Here is a 17448-nt window from a genome sequence, read left to right as displayed (position 1 = left end):
ACACACACATATATTTTTTTTGGCCTTTTTTTAGGGCCACACCTGTGGCATATGAAAGTTCCCAGGCCAGGGGTCCAATTGGAGCTGTGGCCGCTGGCCTATGCCAGAGCCACAGGAACGAGGGATCTGAGCCACATCTGCAACTACACCACAGCTCGTGGCAACACTGGATCCTTAACCCACTGAGCAAGGCCAGGGATTGAACCCTTGTCCTCATGGATGCTAGTCGGGTTCGTCAATTGCTGAGCCACAACAGAAACTCCAACACATATATTTCTTAATACAGCCAGGACTAACTCTCAAATCATCACTTGAATAATCAAAATGCTGAAGCATCATAGCTCCTGTCATGGTGCGGTGGTTAACCAATCCAACTAGGAACCACAAGGTTGCAGGTTCGATCCCTGGCCTCGCTCAGCGGGTTAAGGATCCTGCGTTGCCGTGAGCTGTGGTGTAGGTCACAGACGCAGCTTGGATTTGGCGTTGCTGTGGCTGTGGTGTACGCCAGCGGCTACAGCTCTGATTAGACCCCTAGCCTGGGAACCTCCATATGCTGCAGGTGTGGGCCTAGAAAAGACAAAAAGACAAAAACAAAAAAAATGAATAGAATAAAAGGTACAAGCTGGGAGTTCCCCGTGTGGCTCAGTTTATCACTAATGAACTCGACTAGTTTTGATTGCAGGCCTTGCTCAGTGGGTTAAGGATCCCACTTTGCCATAAGCTGTGGTGTAGGTCACAGACGAGGCTCAGAACATGTGTTGCTGTGGCTGTGGTGCAGGATGGCAGCTGCAGTTCCTATTTGACCCCTAGCCTGGGTACCTCCATATGCCCCGGGTGTGGCCCTAAATAGGACAAAAAAAGACCAAAAAAAAAGAGAATAAAAATTATCTCCCTATACAGACACTGTTTGCTTAGATACTATTTGCTCTTTTCAGTATATAAACATGTGGGGTGTGTAAGCTCAGTCTGAAAGAATTTAGCTAAATTGTTATACTTAACCAAAACAGCAGTTTAACTCCCATCATTTGAAACTCTCCTCTCAAGCCAAAAAACTTCAAATACTAAAATTACTTTCAGCATTTTTAAAGTATTTTAAATTCTTCTGATTAAACACCAAAAAAATTCAAAAATCTTTCCATTATATGCGGTTCCCATCGTGGCTCAGTGGTAATGATCCTGACTAGTATCCATGAGGATGCAGGTTCCATCCCCGGCCTCGCTTAGTGGATTAAGGATCTGGATGGAGGTGTGACATAGGTTGCAGATGCAGCTCGGATCCCCTGTTGCTGTGGCTGGGGCATGCAGCTGGAGCTCCGATTTGACCCCTAACCTGGGAACCTCCACATGCCCCAGGTGTGGCCCTAAAAAATACGAAAATAAAATAAAATAAAAATCTTTTCATGATAAAGTTCTCTGCCTTGAATTTCAATCCTAACTTTCATTTTCGGGACTCAAAATTCTATTACTTAACAGTACATAGATCAGGGAGTTCCCGTCATGGCACAATGGAAACGAACCCAACTAGGAAACATGAGGTTGCAGGTTTGATCCTTGGCCTTACTCAGTGGGTTAAGGATCCGGTTTTGCTGTGTGATGTGATGTAGCTCGCAGACGTGGCTCAGATATGGCATTGCTGTGGCTGTGGGGTATGCCAGCAGTTACAGCTCTGATTCAACCCCTAGCCTGGGAACCTCCATATGCCATGGGTGCGGCCCTAGAAAAGACAAAAGACAAAAAAAAACCCCCAAAAAACAAAAAAACAGAACATAGATCAACAAGTCAAGAGAAATATACTTACCTGATCTCTTCTAAGAATTTCTGGGGGCAGGCTTCTCACACTATTTCACAATATAAATTGTAAAAATAGGTTGGTAGTGCTATACATATAGGAAAATAAAACTTTAGTTGATTCAAGATTAACTCATATACACACAGAGCCAAAAACCTACACAATTCTTGCTGTTTCTAGGGAAGCTTTCATTATAGAAACAGGAAATATAAGGAGTTCCCATTGCGGTGCATCAGAACAAATCCAACCAGTATCCATGACTTGGGTTGGATCCCTGGCCAGTGGGTTACGGATCTGGTGTTGTCGTGAGCTGTGGTGTAGGTTGCAGACTCAGCTCAGATTTTGCGTTGCTGTGCCTGTGGCAGAGGCTGAAGGCTACAATTCCAATTCAACCCCTAGCCTAGGAACTTCTATATGCAGCAGGTGTGGCCTTAAAAAACAAAAAACAAAACAAAAAAGCCAAAAAAAAACCATATTGCAACAGACTCAGAGTGAATTAAATCAATGACAACACAGGATGGTTCATGGGGACTAGATCCAAAAATGCCACACTGGTAATAAGGGTGGAAATTCAAGGTTTTTTTATTTTTATTTATTTTTTTGTCTTTTTGCCTTTTCTAGGGCCGCTTCCCGCGGCATATGGACGTTCTCAGGCTAGGGGTCTAATCGGAGCTGTAGCCACCGGCCTACGCCAGAGCCACAGTAACGCGGGATCCAAGCTGACCTATACCACAGCTCATGGCAATGCCGGATCCTTAACCCATCTAGCAAGGACAGGGATCAAACCTCTAACCTCATGGTTCCTAGTCAGATTAGTCTCCACTGCGCCATGGTGGAAACTGCTATATATGCATTGTTTTTTTTTTTGTCTTTACGGCATCTGCATTTTCAGCCTAGGGGTCAAACTGGAGATGCTCCTGTTGGCCTACATCACAGCTCGTGCCAATGCTGGATTCTTAACCCACTGAGCAAGGTTGGGAACTCCCGCAATATACACATTTTTAAATGTTTCATGATACATGTAAGGTTAGGAAGGACTGACCTAATCCAACTATCATTTTACAATGAGGCCCAGAAAGGTAAATTGACTTGCCCACAGCCAAAGGAAACCACTGCCTAAGAATAATCTTTCTCAAAATTTTTTTCAAGCACAAGACCTCTTTTTCCACCTCAAAAAAATCATTTCAAGGGAGCTCCTGTCATGGCTCAGTGGAAACGAATCTGACTAGCATCCATGAGGACATGGGTTCAACCCCAGGCCTTGTTCAGTGGGTTAAGGATAAGGCTATGGTGTAGGTTGCCAACTCAGCCTGGACCTGGTGTGGCTGTGGTGTAGGCCAGCAGCTGTAGCTCCAATTCAACCCTTGGCCTGGGAACGTACATGTGCTGCAGGTTCAGCCCTAAAAAGATTAAAAAAACTCATAGAACTTGGGAATAAATCCACATAATGACCCAATTATTTTGCTAATAAAGTTGCATGTTTGGGACTGCCTAAATTTTTTGGAAAAAAAAAAGGCTGAAACATCCCTTGTTATTTCAATAACCTCATTATTCTTTTATATTAGCTTATCAGAAACGCAATGTAGCTTCTTTTTTCTTGAAATGTTACTTTCAGCAGGCCTATTTCATGTTTTTTCTAAGCTCCAACTTTCTACTTGATATTCTTCCGAATAAAGAAAACAGCTCATTTTAAACAAGAAGTTTATTTAAACAACAAGACGCTTGACTTGAAGGGAAAACTATCTAGGATTCATTTCTTTTAGAGTAATTTATCCCTACTTAAAGACAGATTGCCCTACATGTAACAGCTACGTACAAAAAAGTTATAAAATTGTCCTTGGTTTTACAATGATAAATGAAAAACATTAAAATTCTCCAATCGAACAAGATATGCAAGGATTTTTATGTTGTTCTTTTTTTTTTTTTTTTTTTTTGTTAAACAGTGAGAGCAAAATAACTTACTGGAATATAAAGATAAGAAATGAATGAGCATGCCACTAATGGAGAAAGGGGGTATTTTCACAGAACCAGTATTTTTCCCCATCCCATCTCCATTTGATGTCAATCAAAACATACCATTGGCCATTTAGTTTAAAAAAAAAATGCAATATGCTTGTGCACATACACCAGTTACTTTATGTACAATAAAGGAATGGGGAAGGGGAAAATGAAAGAATAGAGAAAACTATACTGTAGTAGTCAGGATGTGGTAGAACCAAATTGTGTTTTTCTAATTGAGAATGTCTTCTTGGTCTGGAGGAACAGAATTCTGGAGTAAAGTAGCAGGTTCCCTTTTTAGTAGACACCTCCTGTCTGCTGCTGGAACACATCAATTGTATCTTCATCCTCCATTTCCAACTAGCATGAGAAAAAAACCAAATCAGCCATTGTTTATTCAGCTCTTAAAATTTATAACTGAGACTTAAACAGAAACTGCACAAGTTCCACCCAATCCAGTGTTCATTATTTTATTTTAATTTTTTGCTTTTCTAGGCACCTGTGGCATATGGAAATTCCCAGGCTAGGGGTCAAAGCTCATGGCAAGATGAGATACTTAACGCACTGAGCAAGGACAGGGATTGAACCCACATCCTCACGGATACTAGTGGGATTCATTTCCACTGTGCCACAAGGAGAAATCCCAGTGCTCATTGCTTTAGATGTCCCACAGCTTAAAGTAGCACCAGACCTAGGTTTCATCTTTTTTTTCTTTTCTTTTCTGCTTTTTTGGGCCACACCTACAGCATATGAAGGTTCCCAGGTTAGGGGTCTAATCAGAGCTATAGCCTCCGACCTGTGCCACAGCCACACCAACGTAAGATCTGAGCCGAGTCTGTGACCCACACCACATCTCACTGGATCCTTAACCCACTGAGAGAGCCCAGGGATCAAACCCGCAACCTCATGGTTACTAGTCAGATTTGTTTCTGCTGCACCACAACTGGAACTCCTCTGTCTTTTTTGAAGATTACAGAAAACTGAGTTTTTAAGTTAAAAAGCTGAGGATGGCCAAGAGTCAAATCATCACAATTTTAACTACTGAAAGTAAGAGCGATATAGACAAAGGCTCTCCTTGCAATGTTTAGATGAGCAAAATGTGAAAATAACCTATCAAAACCTCAAAGAAATATAGCAAGGCATACATGGAATATATGTAGCTATTATTAGAGAACAAGTAGATTTATATATACAGAAATGGAAATACAGTATTAGGCTAAAAACATAATCTAAAAACTAGGTAGCAGACTGCTTTTGCCCTCTGAGATGGACTGCATTCTGCCTGTGGAATGGTATCTCTCTAAATAAACTTGCTTTCACTTTACTATGGCTTGTTCTTCTTTTGTTTTGGTTTTTTTTTTTTGGTCTTTTTAGGGCTGCATTTGAGGCATATGAAAGTTCCCAGGCTAGGGGTCTTGTAGTTGCCAGTCTATGCCATAGCCACAGCAAAGCAGGGTCTGAAGCTGGATCCTTAACCTACTGAGCAAGGCCATGGATCAAACCCGCATCCTCACGGATACTCAGGTTCATTACTGCTGAGCCGTGATGGAACTTCCCATGGCTTGCTCTTTTATTTTTTATTTTTGGCTTGCTTTTTTAAATCCTTTCTTGCGGCCTGTCCATAAAACCTGAATGAGACCTGGGACATGACCATCTTCTCACGCCCCACTTTCCTGCAACATCTTTACAAAGGAAGAGGGAGAAAGTGGTCTTCCCTCCCTCACCTTTCCTCTGATTATGAAAATGTAGCCCATTTAGTTCTCAGGGCAGAGCCCTCATGCCTACCTGCTTATATCCTTCACAAGCAACCTATATTAACATATCTATTCCGCACCTACAAAAATAAATACATACGATCACTTTTTTAAAAAGTCTGTGGGAATTCCCAAGCGTGGCTCAGCAGTAACAAACCCAACTAATATCCATGAGGACCTGGGTTTGATCCCTGGCATTACTCAGTGGGTTATGGATCTGGTGTTGCTGTGGCTGTGGTGTAGGCCAGCAGCTGCAGCTCCGATTTGAACCCCAGCCTGGAATCTCCAAATTCCAAGGGTGAGGCCCTAAAAAAAAAAAAAAAAAAAAGATTTGTGTGTATTTGTACATGAAGATATCCCTGCCTATGCACAAGACAGTGGTTACCACTATGCAGTAAGGAAAGGGTGATGAGCAAAAACAGATTTTTAGGAGTTCCTGTCCTGGTGCAGCAGAAACAAATTCAACTAGGAACCATGAGGTTGCAGGTTCCATCCCTTGCCTTGCCTCGAGGTGTGGTGTAGGTCACAGATGTGGCTCCGATCTGGTGTTGCTGTAGAGTAGGCCGGCAGCTGTAGCTCCGATTAGACCCTTAGCCTGGGAACCTCCATATGCCGCAGGTGCAGCCCTAAAAAGCAATAACAATAATAGTGATAATAATAAAATGCGTTCAATTACAAATTTGGTTAGATTTTAATCAATGCCGTTCTGAACAAATCCTCCTCATACTTTATTTGTAGCTAATATAACAGACAAGTCCCAAAACTTTTTTTGGTGATAGGTTAAGGCTTCAAAAGACAGAAAATGCATACATTTTGATCATCAGAGTTTTACATACTGGCTTTTCTTTAATATTTTAAAAGCATCAATTCTGGTCTTCAGCCTATTCATTGAGAAATTAAACTACTGGAGAGTTGTTTTATAGTGAAACTTAAAATGCCATCAAAGGATAAGAGAGCTCTCTCCCATTCACTGTGAGAATTCAGCTCCTCCTTGTGGCCACATATTATAACTGCTTCTTAGAGACTGGCTAAGGGAATTTTCTTTACAGTATTCTTCCCTCAAGTATAACACACACATCTCAAAATTTTGAAGATTATCAACAACATAATTTGGATGTTTTGCTTCCCTTCTACTATATTTATCACATTTCTAGTTTTCTGGGTAGTTTTTGGCTGTGCTCATAGCATGCAGAAGCTCCCGGTTCAGAGATCGAACCCAAAGCACAGCAGTGACAACACCAAATCCTTTAACCCCTAGGCCAGTGGAGAACTTCAATCACTTTTTAGTTTTTTTTTGTCTTTTGTCTTTTTTTTGTTGTTGTTGTTGCTATTTCTTGGGCCGCTCCCTTGGCATATGGAGGTTCCCAGGCTAGGGGTTGAATCGGCGCTGTAGCCACCGGCCTACGCCAGAGCCACAGCAACGCGGGATCCAAGCCGAGTCTGCAACCTACACCACAGCTCACGGCAATGCCGGATCCTTAACCCACTGAGCAAGGGCAGGGACCGAACCCGCAACCTCATAGTTCCTAGTCGGATTCGTTAACCACTGTGCCACGACGGGAACTCCACTTTTTAGTTTTTATCGGATGATAAATCAAATTTAAAAGTACGAGGGTTCCAATTTAAATTTCTGCTACCAAAGGGTTCCCCTGTGGCTCAGTGTTAATAAACCCAACTAGTATCCACAAGGATACGGATTCAATCTCCAGCCTTGATCAGTGGGTTAAGGATCCAGTGTTGCCAAGAGCTGTTGTGAAGGTCACATGTAAGGTGTGGATCCTGTGTTGCTGTAGCTGTAGTACACACTGGCAGCTATAGCTGACTGATTCAACCCCTAGCCTGGGAAATTCCATATGCCACAGGTGTGGCCCTAAAAAGAAGAAATAAAATAAATTTCTGCTATCAAAATATGTATTTTTCAAAACTGGAAGCCTTAAAGGGAACTTCAGAAGGTAAAAAGAAACAAAAAGCTTCTGCTATAGAAGGTAGTTCAGGAGTTCCCATCATGGCGCAATGGAAATGAATCCAACTAGGAACCGTGAGGTTGTGGGTTTGATCCCTGGCTTCGCTCAGTGGATTAAGGATCTGGCACTGCTGTGAGCTATGGTGTTTGTCGCAGACGTGGCTCAGATTCTGTGTTGCTATGGGTGTGGTGTAGGCTGGCAGCTGTAGTCTGATTAGACCCCTAGTCTGGGAACCTCCACATGCCTGAGGGCAGCCCTTTTGAAGAAAGACAAAAAAAAAAAAAAAAAGAAGGTAGCTCAGTGGGTCCCTTACAAAGTGAACAAACAACTGAAGAGATATGTAAGGAGATTAAGGGATCAGGCAACATCTTTTTTTTTTTTTTTACTTTTCTAGGCCCGTACCCACGGCATATGGAGGTTCCCAGGCTAGGGTCTAATCAGAGCTGTAGCTGCCAGCCTACACCACAGATCACCGAAATGCCGGATCCTTAACCCACTGAGCAAGGCCACAGATGGAACCTGCAACCTCATGGTTCCTAGTTGTCAGATTCATTAACCACTGGGCCATGATGGGAACTCTTTTTTTTTTGGGCAACATCTTTTATAGTAAGGGTTTGGAAAGTTACCTATTATCAACAGCCCTGTCAAACATAAACTATCAAGAGACTTGCAGCTGCAATCACGAGTTCCCTTCCGTTCAGAAGTACAGGTAAAAGAGAATTCAGTGTGAAGAGCTAAAATGATCAGGATAACAGCCAACTGGGGAGTTCCCTTGTGGCACAGTGGAAATGAATCCAATTAGTATCCGTGAGGATGCAGGTTTGATCCCTGGCCTCACTCAGTGTGTCAAGGATCCAGCGCTGTTGTGGCTGTAGCGTAAGCCAGCAGCTATAGCTCTGATTCAACCCCAGCCTGGGAACGTCCATATGCCTCCAGTGCGACCCTAAAAAAAAAAAACAGAAACAAAAGCAAAACAGCCACAAATCGCTTGTGGGGAACTTTGAGCATGATTAAAGTTACTGTAATGAAAACAAAAGGAAAACAATATCCTAAAACAACAGACAAGAATTTTTTTATCCAAATAATGCTCACAAGAGAAAAAATATGGCTTAAAGTAAAGTGACCTACTAGTTTTACTAAGTTATAACCAGATATTTAAAAACCACTAGTGGAGTTCCTATTGTGACTCAGTGGTTAATGAAACCAACCAGCAACCATGAGGATTCGAGTTCGATTCCTGGCCTTGCTCAGTTTAAGGATCCGGCATTACCGTGAGCTGTGGTGTAGGTCACAGACGCAGCTCAGATCTGGTGTTGCTGTGGCTCTGGTGTAGGCCGGCAGCTGCAGCTCCGATTCAACCCATGGCCTGGGAACCTCCAAATGCTGCTGGTGTGGCCCTAAAAAGACAAAACAAAACAAAAAATAAATAAATAAAAACCACTGGCACTTCCCTGAATCTATTTCTATTTTTTTCTTTCTATTCCCTTTTGGCCATATTTTACACAGCTTTGAACTATGGCAAAGAACTATATTCCAATGACTAGGAGTTCACAAATTAACAAAGCTATTGAAAAAACTATTAAAAAACATTGGTTTTAATTAGCACAAAGAGATTTTTACCTGTGCAGGTGTGTCTGTTTCATTGATTGGCTGCCCGTCAAATCGGAATCTGATCTGCCTCATTGACAAACCCTGGATAAAAAGTTTAAAAAGCAGTAAGAATGCAAAAAATAGTAGAAACTAAAACTACATGCATATTTGGCCATAAACATTAATGTATTAAAAGAAAGTCCTAAATAAATGATCATCAACAATGTTAACATTTCTATGTTTGCTAAATGATTTGGGGTAATTTTTATTTAAAGTATTTCATTTTCATTGGAAAAATAATGTTTTTTCTTTAATCTTTTGAAAAGCAACAAATGCACACAGCAACATTCCTCAATGCGTGTTAAAAAGCACTCCCAAGAAAAACAAAACCCTTAATAATAATGAAAACTGAAGTCACCTAAAAGGTATGACTAAAACTTTGTCCTAACCCGGCACACCACAGGCAAATTCAAAAATTCTCATCCTTGGGCAGTCAGGACATTTCCACCAGAGTACAAGGCAATAACTGGTTCCTAAAATCATTGATAAGACCACAATCCACATCCATGAAAATCCTGAAATAGCTCAAAAGCACTTGCTTTTTCATTTTCTCCTTTGGATTTACCCAAACCTGCAATTTATCTGTCAACCTTACACTAAAAAATAAGTTTTCGGAGGGATAGGAACCTAGACTTAGTTATATACTATACCTCTTGCACATGATAGGTACTAAGCCCTGATGGGAAAAGCAATATCCATCTAACTATGGTTCATTTTCTACTTTTATTTGAAAATAAATGTAAAGCTAAATTGGGGAGCTTTATTACAAAAAAAAGGGTATTTAAAAATTCTATTACTACAGTTTCAAGAAATGTTTATATGCATTTAAGGAGACGAATGAGCCTAAATATGGCCCTTGTAGAGAAGGGACGCCAATATTTCATTTATCAAGCATTATCTACCTCACATAAGGATGGGAAAAAGGGGAGTTCCCATCGTGGCACAGTGGTTAACGAATCCAACTAGGAACCATGAGGTTGCAAGTTCGATCCCTGGCCTTGCTCAGTGGGTTGAGGATCTGGTGTTCCTGTGAGCTGTGGTGCAGGTTGCAGACGTGGCTCGGATCCCGCGTTGCTGTGGCTCTGGCGTAGGCCGGCGGCTATGGCTCCGATTTGACCCCTAGCCTAGGAACCTCCATATGCCACGGGAAAGGCCCAAGAAATGGCAGAAAGGAAAAAAAAAAAAAAAAAGGATGGGAAAAAGGGAAAAGGAGCACAATCATAAACTGTTGGTAACTGCAGCCAAATGAGAACAGAGTAAAACAAAGTACCTTTGGAGATATGCTGTGAATTATTTTAACTCGAAAAACTGCTTCCTATGAAGCATCTTAGTCATTCCTTTATCATGCTCAAATTATAAACTATAATTATTATTACACAAACTCCTGCTTTAACTGCTATTTAAGAGAAAATTAAACTGAATTCCTAGGACTAAAAATATTGAAATAAAGTGTTCAATAAACACTTAAGATTTGTATTCCCTTATTTAATAGGGATTTACTGATTTGGTCTTTAAAACTACCTATCACATGAGTGTCATATTGCTTTCCTTTAAAACTTGACACATACCACTTTCAGACCAGCCCTTGTCTTGAGGAATACAAGCAATCCCCCACCAGGCAGGTGACATACATAATCTTTAATTCATTCCTCATGACTTTCAAATTTAGTTTGTGATTACGAAGTAACCAAGAATTCAATGCCACAACCCAAATGTCCATTAACAGATGACTGGATTCGGAAGATGTGGTATATATACACAATGGAATACTACTCAGCCATAAAAAAGAATGACATAATGCCATTTGCAGCAACATGGATGGAACTAGAGAATCTCATACTGAGTGAAATGAGCCAGAAAGACAAAGACAAATACCATATGATATCACTTATAACTGGAATCTAATATCCAGCACAAATGAACATCTCCACAGAAAAGAAAATCATGGACTTGGAAAATAGACTTGTGGCTGCCTGATGGGAGAGGGAGGGAGTGGGAGGGATCGGGAGCTTGGGGTTATCAGGCACAACTTAGAATAGATTTACAATGAGATCCTGCTGAGTAGCATTGAGAACTATGTCTAGATACTCATATTGCAACAGAACAAAGGGTGGGGGAAAAATGTATACATGTAAGGATAACTTGATCTCCTTGCTGTACAGTGGGGAAAAAAAAAATCATAATCACTTCGGATGAATCTATATTATGTATATGTAACTGGGTCAACATGCTGTACAGTAGAAAATTGACAGAACACTGCAAACCAGCTATAGTGAAAAAATAAAAATTTTTTTAAATCGCTGAAAAAAAAAAAAGATTTCAATGCCAACCTGGTAATATTAAGTATTATATACTTACAAACACTCCATTGGAGGTTCCTTGCTTCAGCAAAATACTAGTAAGTACCTTCTACACACTGGATTCTTCCTTCACTATATCCACTGGTAAGGTCACAAGGTCAACAGTGTGGCCATTCAAAATGAGGGGGGCGCAGAACACATGCAAACTGTATTCCTTTATTGCTACTCATTTTTATACTTTTCTTGATCAATAAAAGCTCTTATTTCATTAGAGATCGAGTCCAAAAATTCAGCAAACTTGCCTTTAAAAACACCATAAATTATGTAAATTCAAGCAATGAATTTGCCTTAAAGCAGTACCTGGTTTCCTCTTTTTGATAAATCTCATCCCTGAGCTTTAGAGTTGTGCCCCTCAAGAGCTGCATGAGGTTATCTCTTCAGGTCCCCATTTCTCATTTCACAAAAATGAACTGGACTAAACCAATTATTCTCTTCTCCCTGAAACCATGTGACACTCCAGTAAACAATGTAAATCCACACTAGAATGAACACTTTGGTCTCAATCAGCTAACTGAAGGATGTGTGACTAATACAAACTATTTCTACATGTGAATGAAAAACTTAACGAGAAACCAACCTTTGGAGATACCAGTTTGAATGTTCTCTAACTACAATCGTTTGAACACATTCTATATCCTGGGTACTGGTCTAGGATCTAGAGAAATAGTGAATAAAAAGGCCCTATTGCTTGTGGAGCTTCCATTTTAGCACAGAAAGAAAATAACCAATGCAAAAACCAAACCAAACCAAAAAACCCCAAAGAGTGAGAAGACTGAGTAATGGGAACAGGGGCACTTTGAATTAATCAGAGATGTGTGAGATGATAATTGATCAAAAACAGAATAAAACGGATGGCTCAGCACTATCAGATAAAAATATGCGAGCCAGAGAGTTCCCGTTGTGGCTTAGTGGAAACAAATCTGACTAGAATCCATGAGGATGCAGGTTTGATCCCTGGCCTCACTCAGTGGGTTAAAGATCGGCATTGCTGTGAGCTGTGGTGTAGGCCAGCGGCTACAGCTCCAATTCAACCCCTAGCCTGGGAACTTCCATATGCTGTGGGTGCAGCCCTTAAAAAAAAAAAAAACATGCGAGCCATATAATTTTTTTTCCTAGTTGCCATGTTAAAAAGTTAAAAATAGCTAAATGACTAATAAAAACGTTTTTAACACAACATACTACCATTTGAACATGTAATCGACACGTTAAAAACTGAGATATTTCAATAACAACAACAAAAAACAAAGTTCCCGTGGTGGCGCAGCAGTTAACAAACCCAACTAGTATCCATGAGGATGCAGGTTTGGTCCCTGGCCTTGCTCAGTGGGTTAAACATCTGGCGTTGCCATGAGCTGTGGTGTAAGTCACAGATGCAGCTCAGATCTCGCTTTGCTGTGGCGTAGGCCAGCAGCTACAGATCCAATTTGACCCCTAGCCTGGGGAATTTCCACATGCCTTGGATGCAGCCCTAAAAAATACAAAAAAAATAAAAATAAAAAATGAGATGTTTATTTTTTTTCACACAGTTCTCAAAAGTCTGGATATATCTTACACTTTACAGTGTATCTCAATTTGGACTAACCACATTTCAAGTGGCAAACAGCCACATGTGGCTTGTGGCTACTTACTGGACAGCACAAGTGAAAACAGAATTTGATGTATTTCATGAGTTATGATGCATCAAGAAAGACTCTTAAGGTTTTGACCTCACGGCTAGATGTAGAATGGTGCTATTTAGTGAGTGCGGACACCAGAGAGATTAACTAGTAGAATAAGAATCCTCTTCAAGTTTAGTTTGAGATGACTATTAGCCATTCACTGGAATTTCTCCAGAGATCAATGCAAAATAAGTTCATTAGAAAGTAAATACGAGCAATTCAATTAACCTTGATAGGAAATCCTTTGTCAAAAATTCTCACCTGCCAAAAAAACTTTAGCTGTGCAAATTATGCCAGATAAATATTTTAGGCTTTAAATGGCTTTACCTACACTTAAAAAGGAGGGAAGCCCAATTAGACACTTCAACTGGTTCCACCTCAGAACCAGAGAAACTATTTGCAAAGTAAACAGGAATCTGTTTCACTCAAAACTGAGGTTACCCTCAATTTAACAGGAAAATAGGAATAAATATCTTCCCAAATTCTTCCTGGATAATATTTTCCAATCATATTTGCATTCCAACAGATATGTAGTAGAATTATATTTTTTCTGGATTACCAATGTTGTTTTACCTCTAGTGCAAATGAAGAGTGGCCCAACTAATCCCCCAACCTTATGCCTAATTCAAAGAGAAAATTCAAAGAAGACGCGATTTACACTGGGTCATACAGTAAATTTAACATAGCAGGAAAACTAAAAAAAAAAAAAAATGGACTTACTGACTAGATCTTACAGGAAAATTTCCTATAAGGATAATCTGGAATACAGCAGATATGCTATTTGTTTTTCTGGCGCAAGTATAATATTCCGGCACAAAGTCATCTGGTAAATATCAGATGATTAAAAAGCTCCTTTGGGGCCTCTACAAGAAATAGGAAGTCTGAAATATGACCATTTTAGGATGGGTAGAAGGTTATCAATGGACATGTACAGTAAACGTTTAATGGTTAATCTAGGCAGACTCATGGGTATTCAATGTTAAGTTCTTTAAACTTTGCTCTAAATTTGAAAATTTTCATGGTCAACATCAAAAAATATGACCACTGAAAAACTAAAATTTAGTAGCAATTAGAAAAAAGTTAAGCAAGATATGCAGAGAATTCTGTTAAAAGCCACCAAATCTAAGCACCAGTTTCTATTTTGTATAAGGTTTTGCCACATAAAAATCCCACAAAATGATCACGTTTTAAAATCCCCCGGTAACCTGAAGGGGCACTAGTGTTCAAATACAGTGAATGTCAGCACAGAAACTCTTTAGCACAATTAATAAGTACATATTTACTGTTAAAAAGGATTTCATCAAAATTCTTTAAGAGATACAACTTAAGACTGTATCTGTTAGGAACTATGAGGAAAAGTTTATGTATGACGTTAAGAAATTAAAACCACAGTATTATTTTATTACGTTATAAATAAAGCTTCAAACTCAAAAAGAAGTTTAAAACTTCAGTTTCATTAAAATGCCCTTCAGTCTCATGGAGGAAGCACAATTATCAACTGAAACGCAATTCCCCAATTTGTAGAGGTTTTAACCTTATTCCATTTTGAACCTATTTTCAGGAGGACAAACTACAATGTAGATAAGTTGTTTTCATCTAACAAAATAATTTTCCAAATTTTTATACATTATACAGTCAGGGCGGAACAAGAAAAAAATACTTCTGACAGGTTACTGTTGGATTAACTCCTCTACCAGAGTTCCTGCTATACCTGCAAAATTCATCTTTAAAGTTGTCTTTGTATTGTTAGACTCAACATCACAAAAGGAAGCATCTTTGTCTTATAGCTAATGTTTACCTCCCAGCATCTGTTCATTTCTACTTCCTCTTAATGTAAAAAATTTACTATTTTCTGAGTCAAATTCAAATGTCCCTACAATATAGGAATGTTTATGCACGCTCAGGTGGTTAAATGTCTTGATCCCTACTACTAGTGTAAAAAGAAAATACTACAGTTTTACATGCTTTAGGAAAACTGCAATGTCCTTAACTCACATTTAACGTTATTTCCAAATTGGCTAAAATACTCCAAACATAAATATGACACAAAAGTAAAATTACATGCCCTTGGGAACAAAGCACGTGTTGTGAAAATAACTTGATCCAATTCTGGCATAGAATCAGCATCATATATGATTATTAACCAAAACATCCTAAGGGATTTCATGAAGAATCAGCAAACCAAGTGTATGATAAAAACTGATGGGTAAAGTATATAGGTACCTATTCATTCTAGCAAAGACAGTCTATTGTCATATTACGCTAATCTAGTTTCTATTCTTAAGAAAATAAGGTTTGTTCTTTTAAAATAAGCTTTATTCAGTGGAAGTACACATGTCAATTCCTCACCTGTCGTTCACAATAGGCTTTCATTAGTTTACTAAGTGGTGTATGCCTCTTAATCTTAAACTGCACCACAGAACCATCCTGCCCCGCCACCTTCAAATTAATATGATCGTTGTTCTCAGTCTTGACTCCTTCCTGTTGAAAGAAAAAAAAAAGCATAATTTGGAAAATGTGGAAAACAAACACCATACAAAGCAGCAGCAGCAGCAGCCCAAGTTGCTTCGGAAATCAACAGGTTTCTCATTCTCTATGATAAAAGAATACAGTTGTTTTCAGCTGCTGAAATCAGTCTGAAAGATGAGAAATCCCAAAGCAACAATATTAAACAGCTGTCAGAGAAACACAAAAGCAGTCTACATCCAATACTATCCTTGTCAACAATCGATCTTCGAAGATAGGTCCCACTCAATTTACTGCAATGCCCTCTTGAATCTGAGTTTTTTTAATGACATATTTCATCTCTCTCAGAATATACCTTTCCTCTAAAAAGATTAAAAACAAGCATCCTCTCTCTTCAAAGTACTTAAGAGTACAGAATGCAAGAAAAAAATCTAGAGCTTGCAATTCAAAACTCTACGACGACTCTGTTAAAAAGTTACCAAATTCAGTTTAATAACAAACCTCAAAGTAGATTAAAAAAAAAAACCACCTTAATTGAAGAATATCCTTTGATTCTCTTCGAAGCAACGGTAATAACTCAGAACCACTATTATTGTTCGCCTCTACGAGCAGCTTCATTTTTGTTTATTTTTAGTTGGGAGCTTATTCTCCCCTCCCCTTTGTTGTCATGAGTCAAATGCTGTTATATGCAAGTCTTCCTTGTAGATTTCGACCCAATCTGAAGTTTACCAAAATCAAGTATAGAAGGAACTCTGTTGCCCTTAAATCTCTTCAGAAGGGAGGCGGTGTCACAAAACAAACTCAAAGAAAGTAGCCCGTGTGCCAGGAAGAAGTGTGTGCCCTAGTCCTCCAGGGAGAAGCCTCCCAGTGCCTCAAAACCCGCGTTTAAAAAGTTAAGCCCTACAAAGTCTCTCTGCTCGTACATCTGCCTCCAACTTCTCAAAACCACATGGTCTCGGCAGCTTAGGGGTTATCTAGGACCCAAGGAAAAGCCCCTGCCCAGTCTCACCAAAAAAGTGGGAAATACTCCCCGGGAATCCCCAACCCCCGGCCCCTCACGACGGCCAGACGGGCATCCGGCTTCCAACCCATCGGCAGCTCATTGATTCGCCCCGAGCCTTCACCCGGCCAGGGCGGCCCGGGGCAGGGGTCCCCAGATGCCCGCGGCCCCGACCCCTGAGGGGGGAAGCCCGGGGCGGAGGGAACTCCCCGCCACCACCGAGGCGGCAACACCCGCCGCGGCCCGGCGCAGGGTCCGCGGAGGGTGGGGACACCGCGCGCCCTAACGCCCCTCGTCACGCGCGCCCGCCCGGCCGGGCCCGAGAAGCCCCGCTCGCGGCCGGTGGGCCCGCGGGCGTCCGCGATTTGCCCGCCCAACTCGCGCCCGGCGCGCACTCCGAGGCGGCCGGGGGCGGGGGAGGGCGGCGGGGCCTCCTCCGGCGCGGGAGGGAGGAAGAGGGGAGGGAGGAAAATGGCGCGGAGCGCCGGGGCCTGAGCCGCGGCCGCCCCGTGGGGGGCCCGGGAAGGCGCGGGGAGCCCGCGGCGGGCTCGGGCCGGACCCCGGCCCGCACCGTGACCCCGGCCGCGCGGCGAGGCGAGGAGGCCGGCGCCGAGCTCACCTTGGGCTTTTCGTCGGCCATGGCGAGCGCCGGAGTCTCCTCAGCTGCCGCTTCACAAAAGAGGTACCAGGTCCGCACCGAACGAGCACACAAGCAGCACCAGGAGCGGCAGAAGAAGGAGGCGGCAGCGGTGGAGGAGGGAGAGGGCGCGCGCACGTCGTGCGCTCCCTCCCCCCACCCTGCGTGCGCG

General features: G+C 41.3%; 1 protein-coding gene across 1 annotated transcript; it reads right to left on the bottom strand.

Annotated features, from left to right (window-relative positions):
- Positions 1-3473: 3473 nt before the first annotated feature.
- Positions 3474-17448, bottom strand: SUMO2 (small ubiquitin like modifier 2). The gene is made up of 4 exons (XM_047757638.1): positions 17259-17448; positions 15523-15654; positions 9126-9197; positions 3474-4147 (listed from the first exon to the last, which is right to left on the bottom strand). Exons 1-4 carry the CDS (start codon positions 17277-17279, stop codon positions 4085-4087), a joined length of 288 nt encoding a protein of 95 aa, XP_047613594.1. The 5' UTR covers positions 17280-17448; the 3' UTR covers positions 3474-4084.

This window comes from Phacochoerus africanus, chromosome 14, assembly GCF_016906955.1.
Source record: "Phacochoerus africanus isolate WHEZ1 chromosome 14, ROS_Pafr_v1, whole genome shotgun sequence".
NCBI classification, from domain to species: Eukaryota; Metazoa; Chordata; class Mammalia; order Artiodactyla; family Suidae; genus Phacochoerus; species Phacochoerus africanus.
This window is presented reverse-complemented; position numbering and strand designations above follow the sequence as displayed.

Coding starts and splice junctions, on each gene's coding strand:
- SUMO2 (XM_047757638.1), bottom strand. CDS start 17,279: ATGGCCGACGAAAAGCCCAAG. Junction 9,198..15,522: donor AAGCCTATTGTGAACGACAG/GTGAGGAATTGA, acceptor CTTTTTATCCAG/GGTTTGTCAATGAGGCAGAT. Junction 4,148..9,125: donor AAACAGACACACCTGCACAG/GTAAAAATCTCT, acceptor TTCTCATGCTAG/TTGGAAATGGAGGATGAAGA.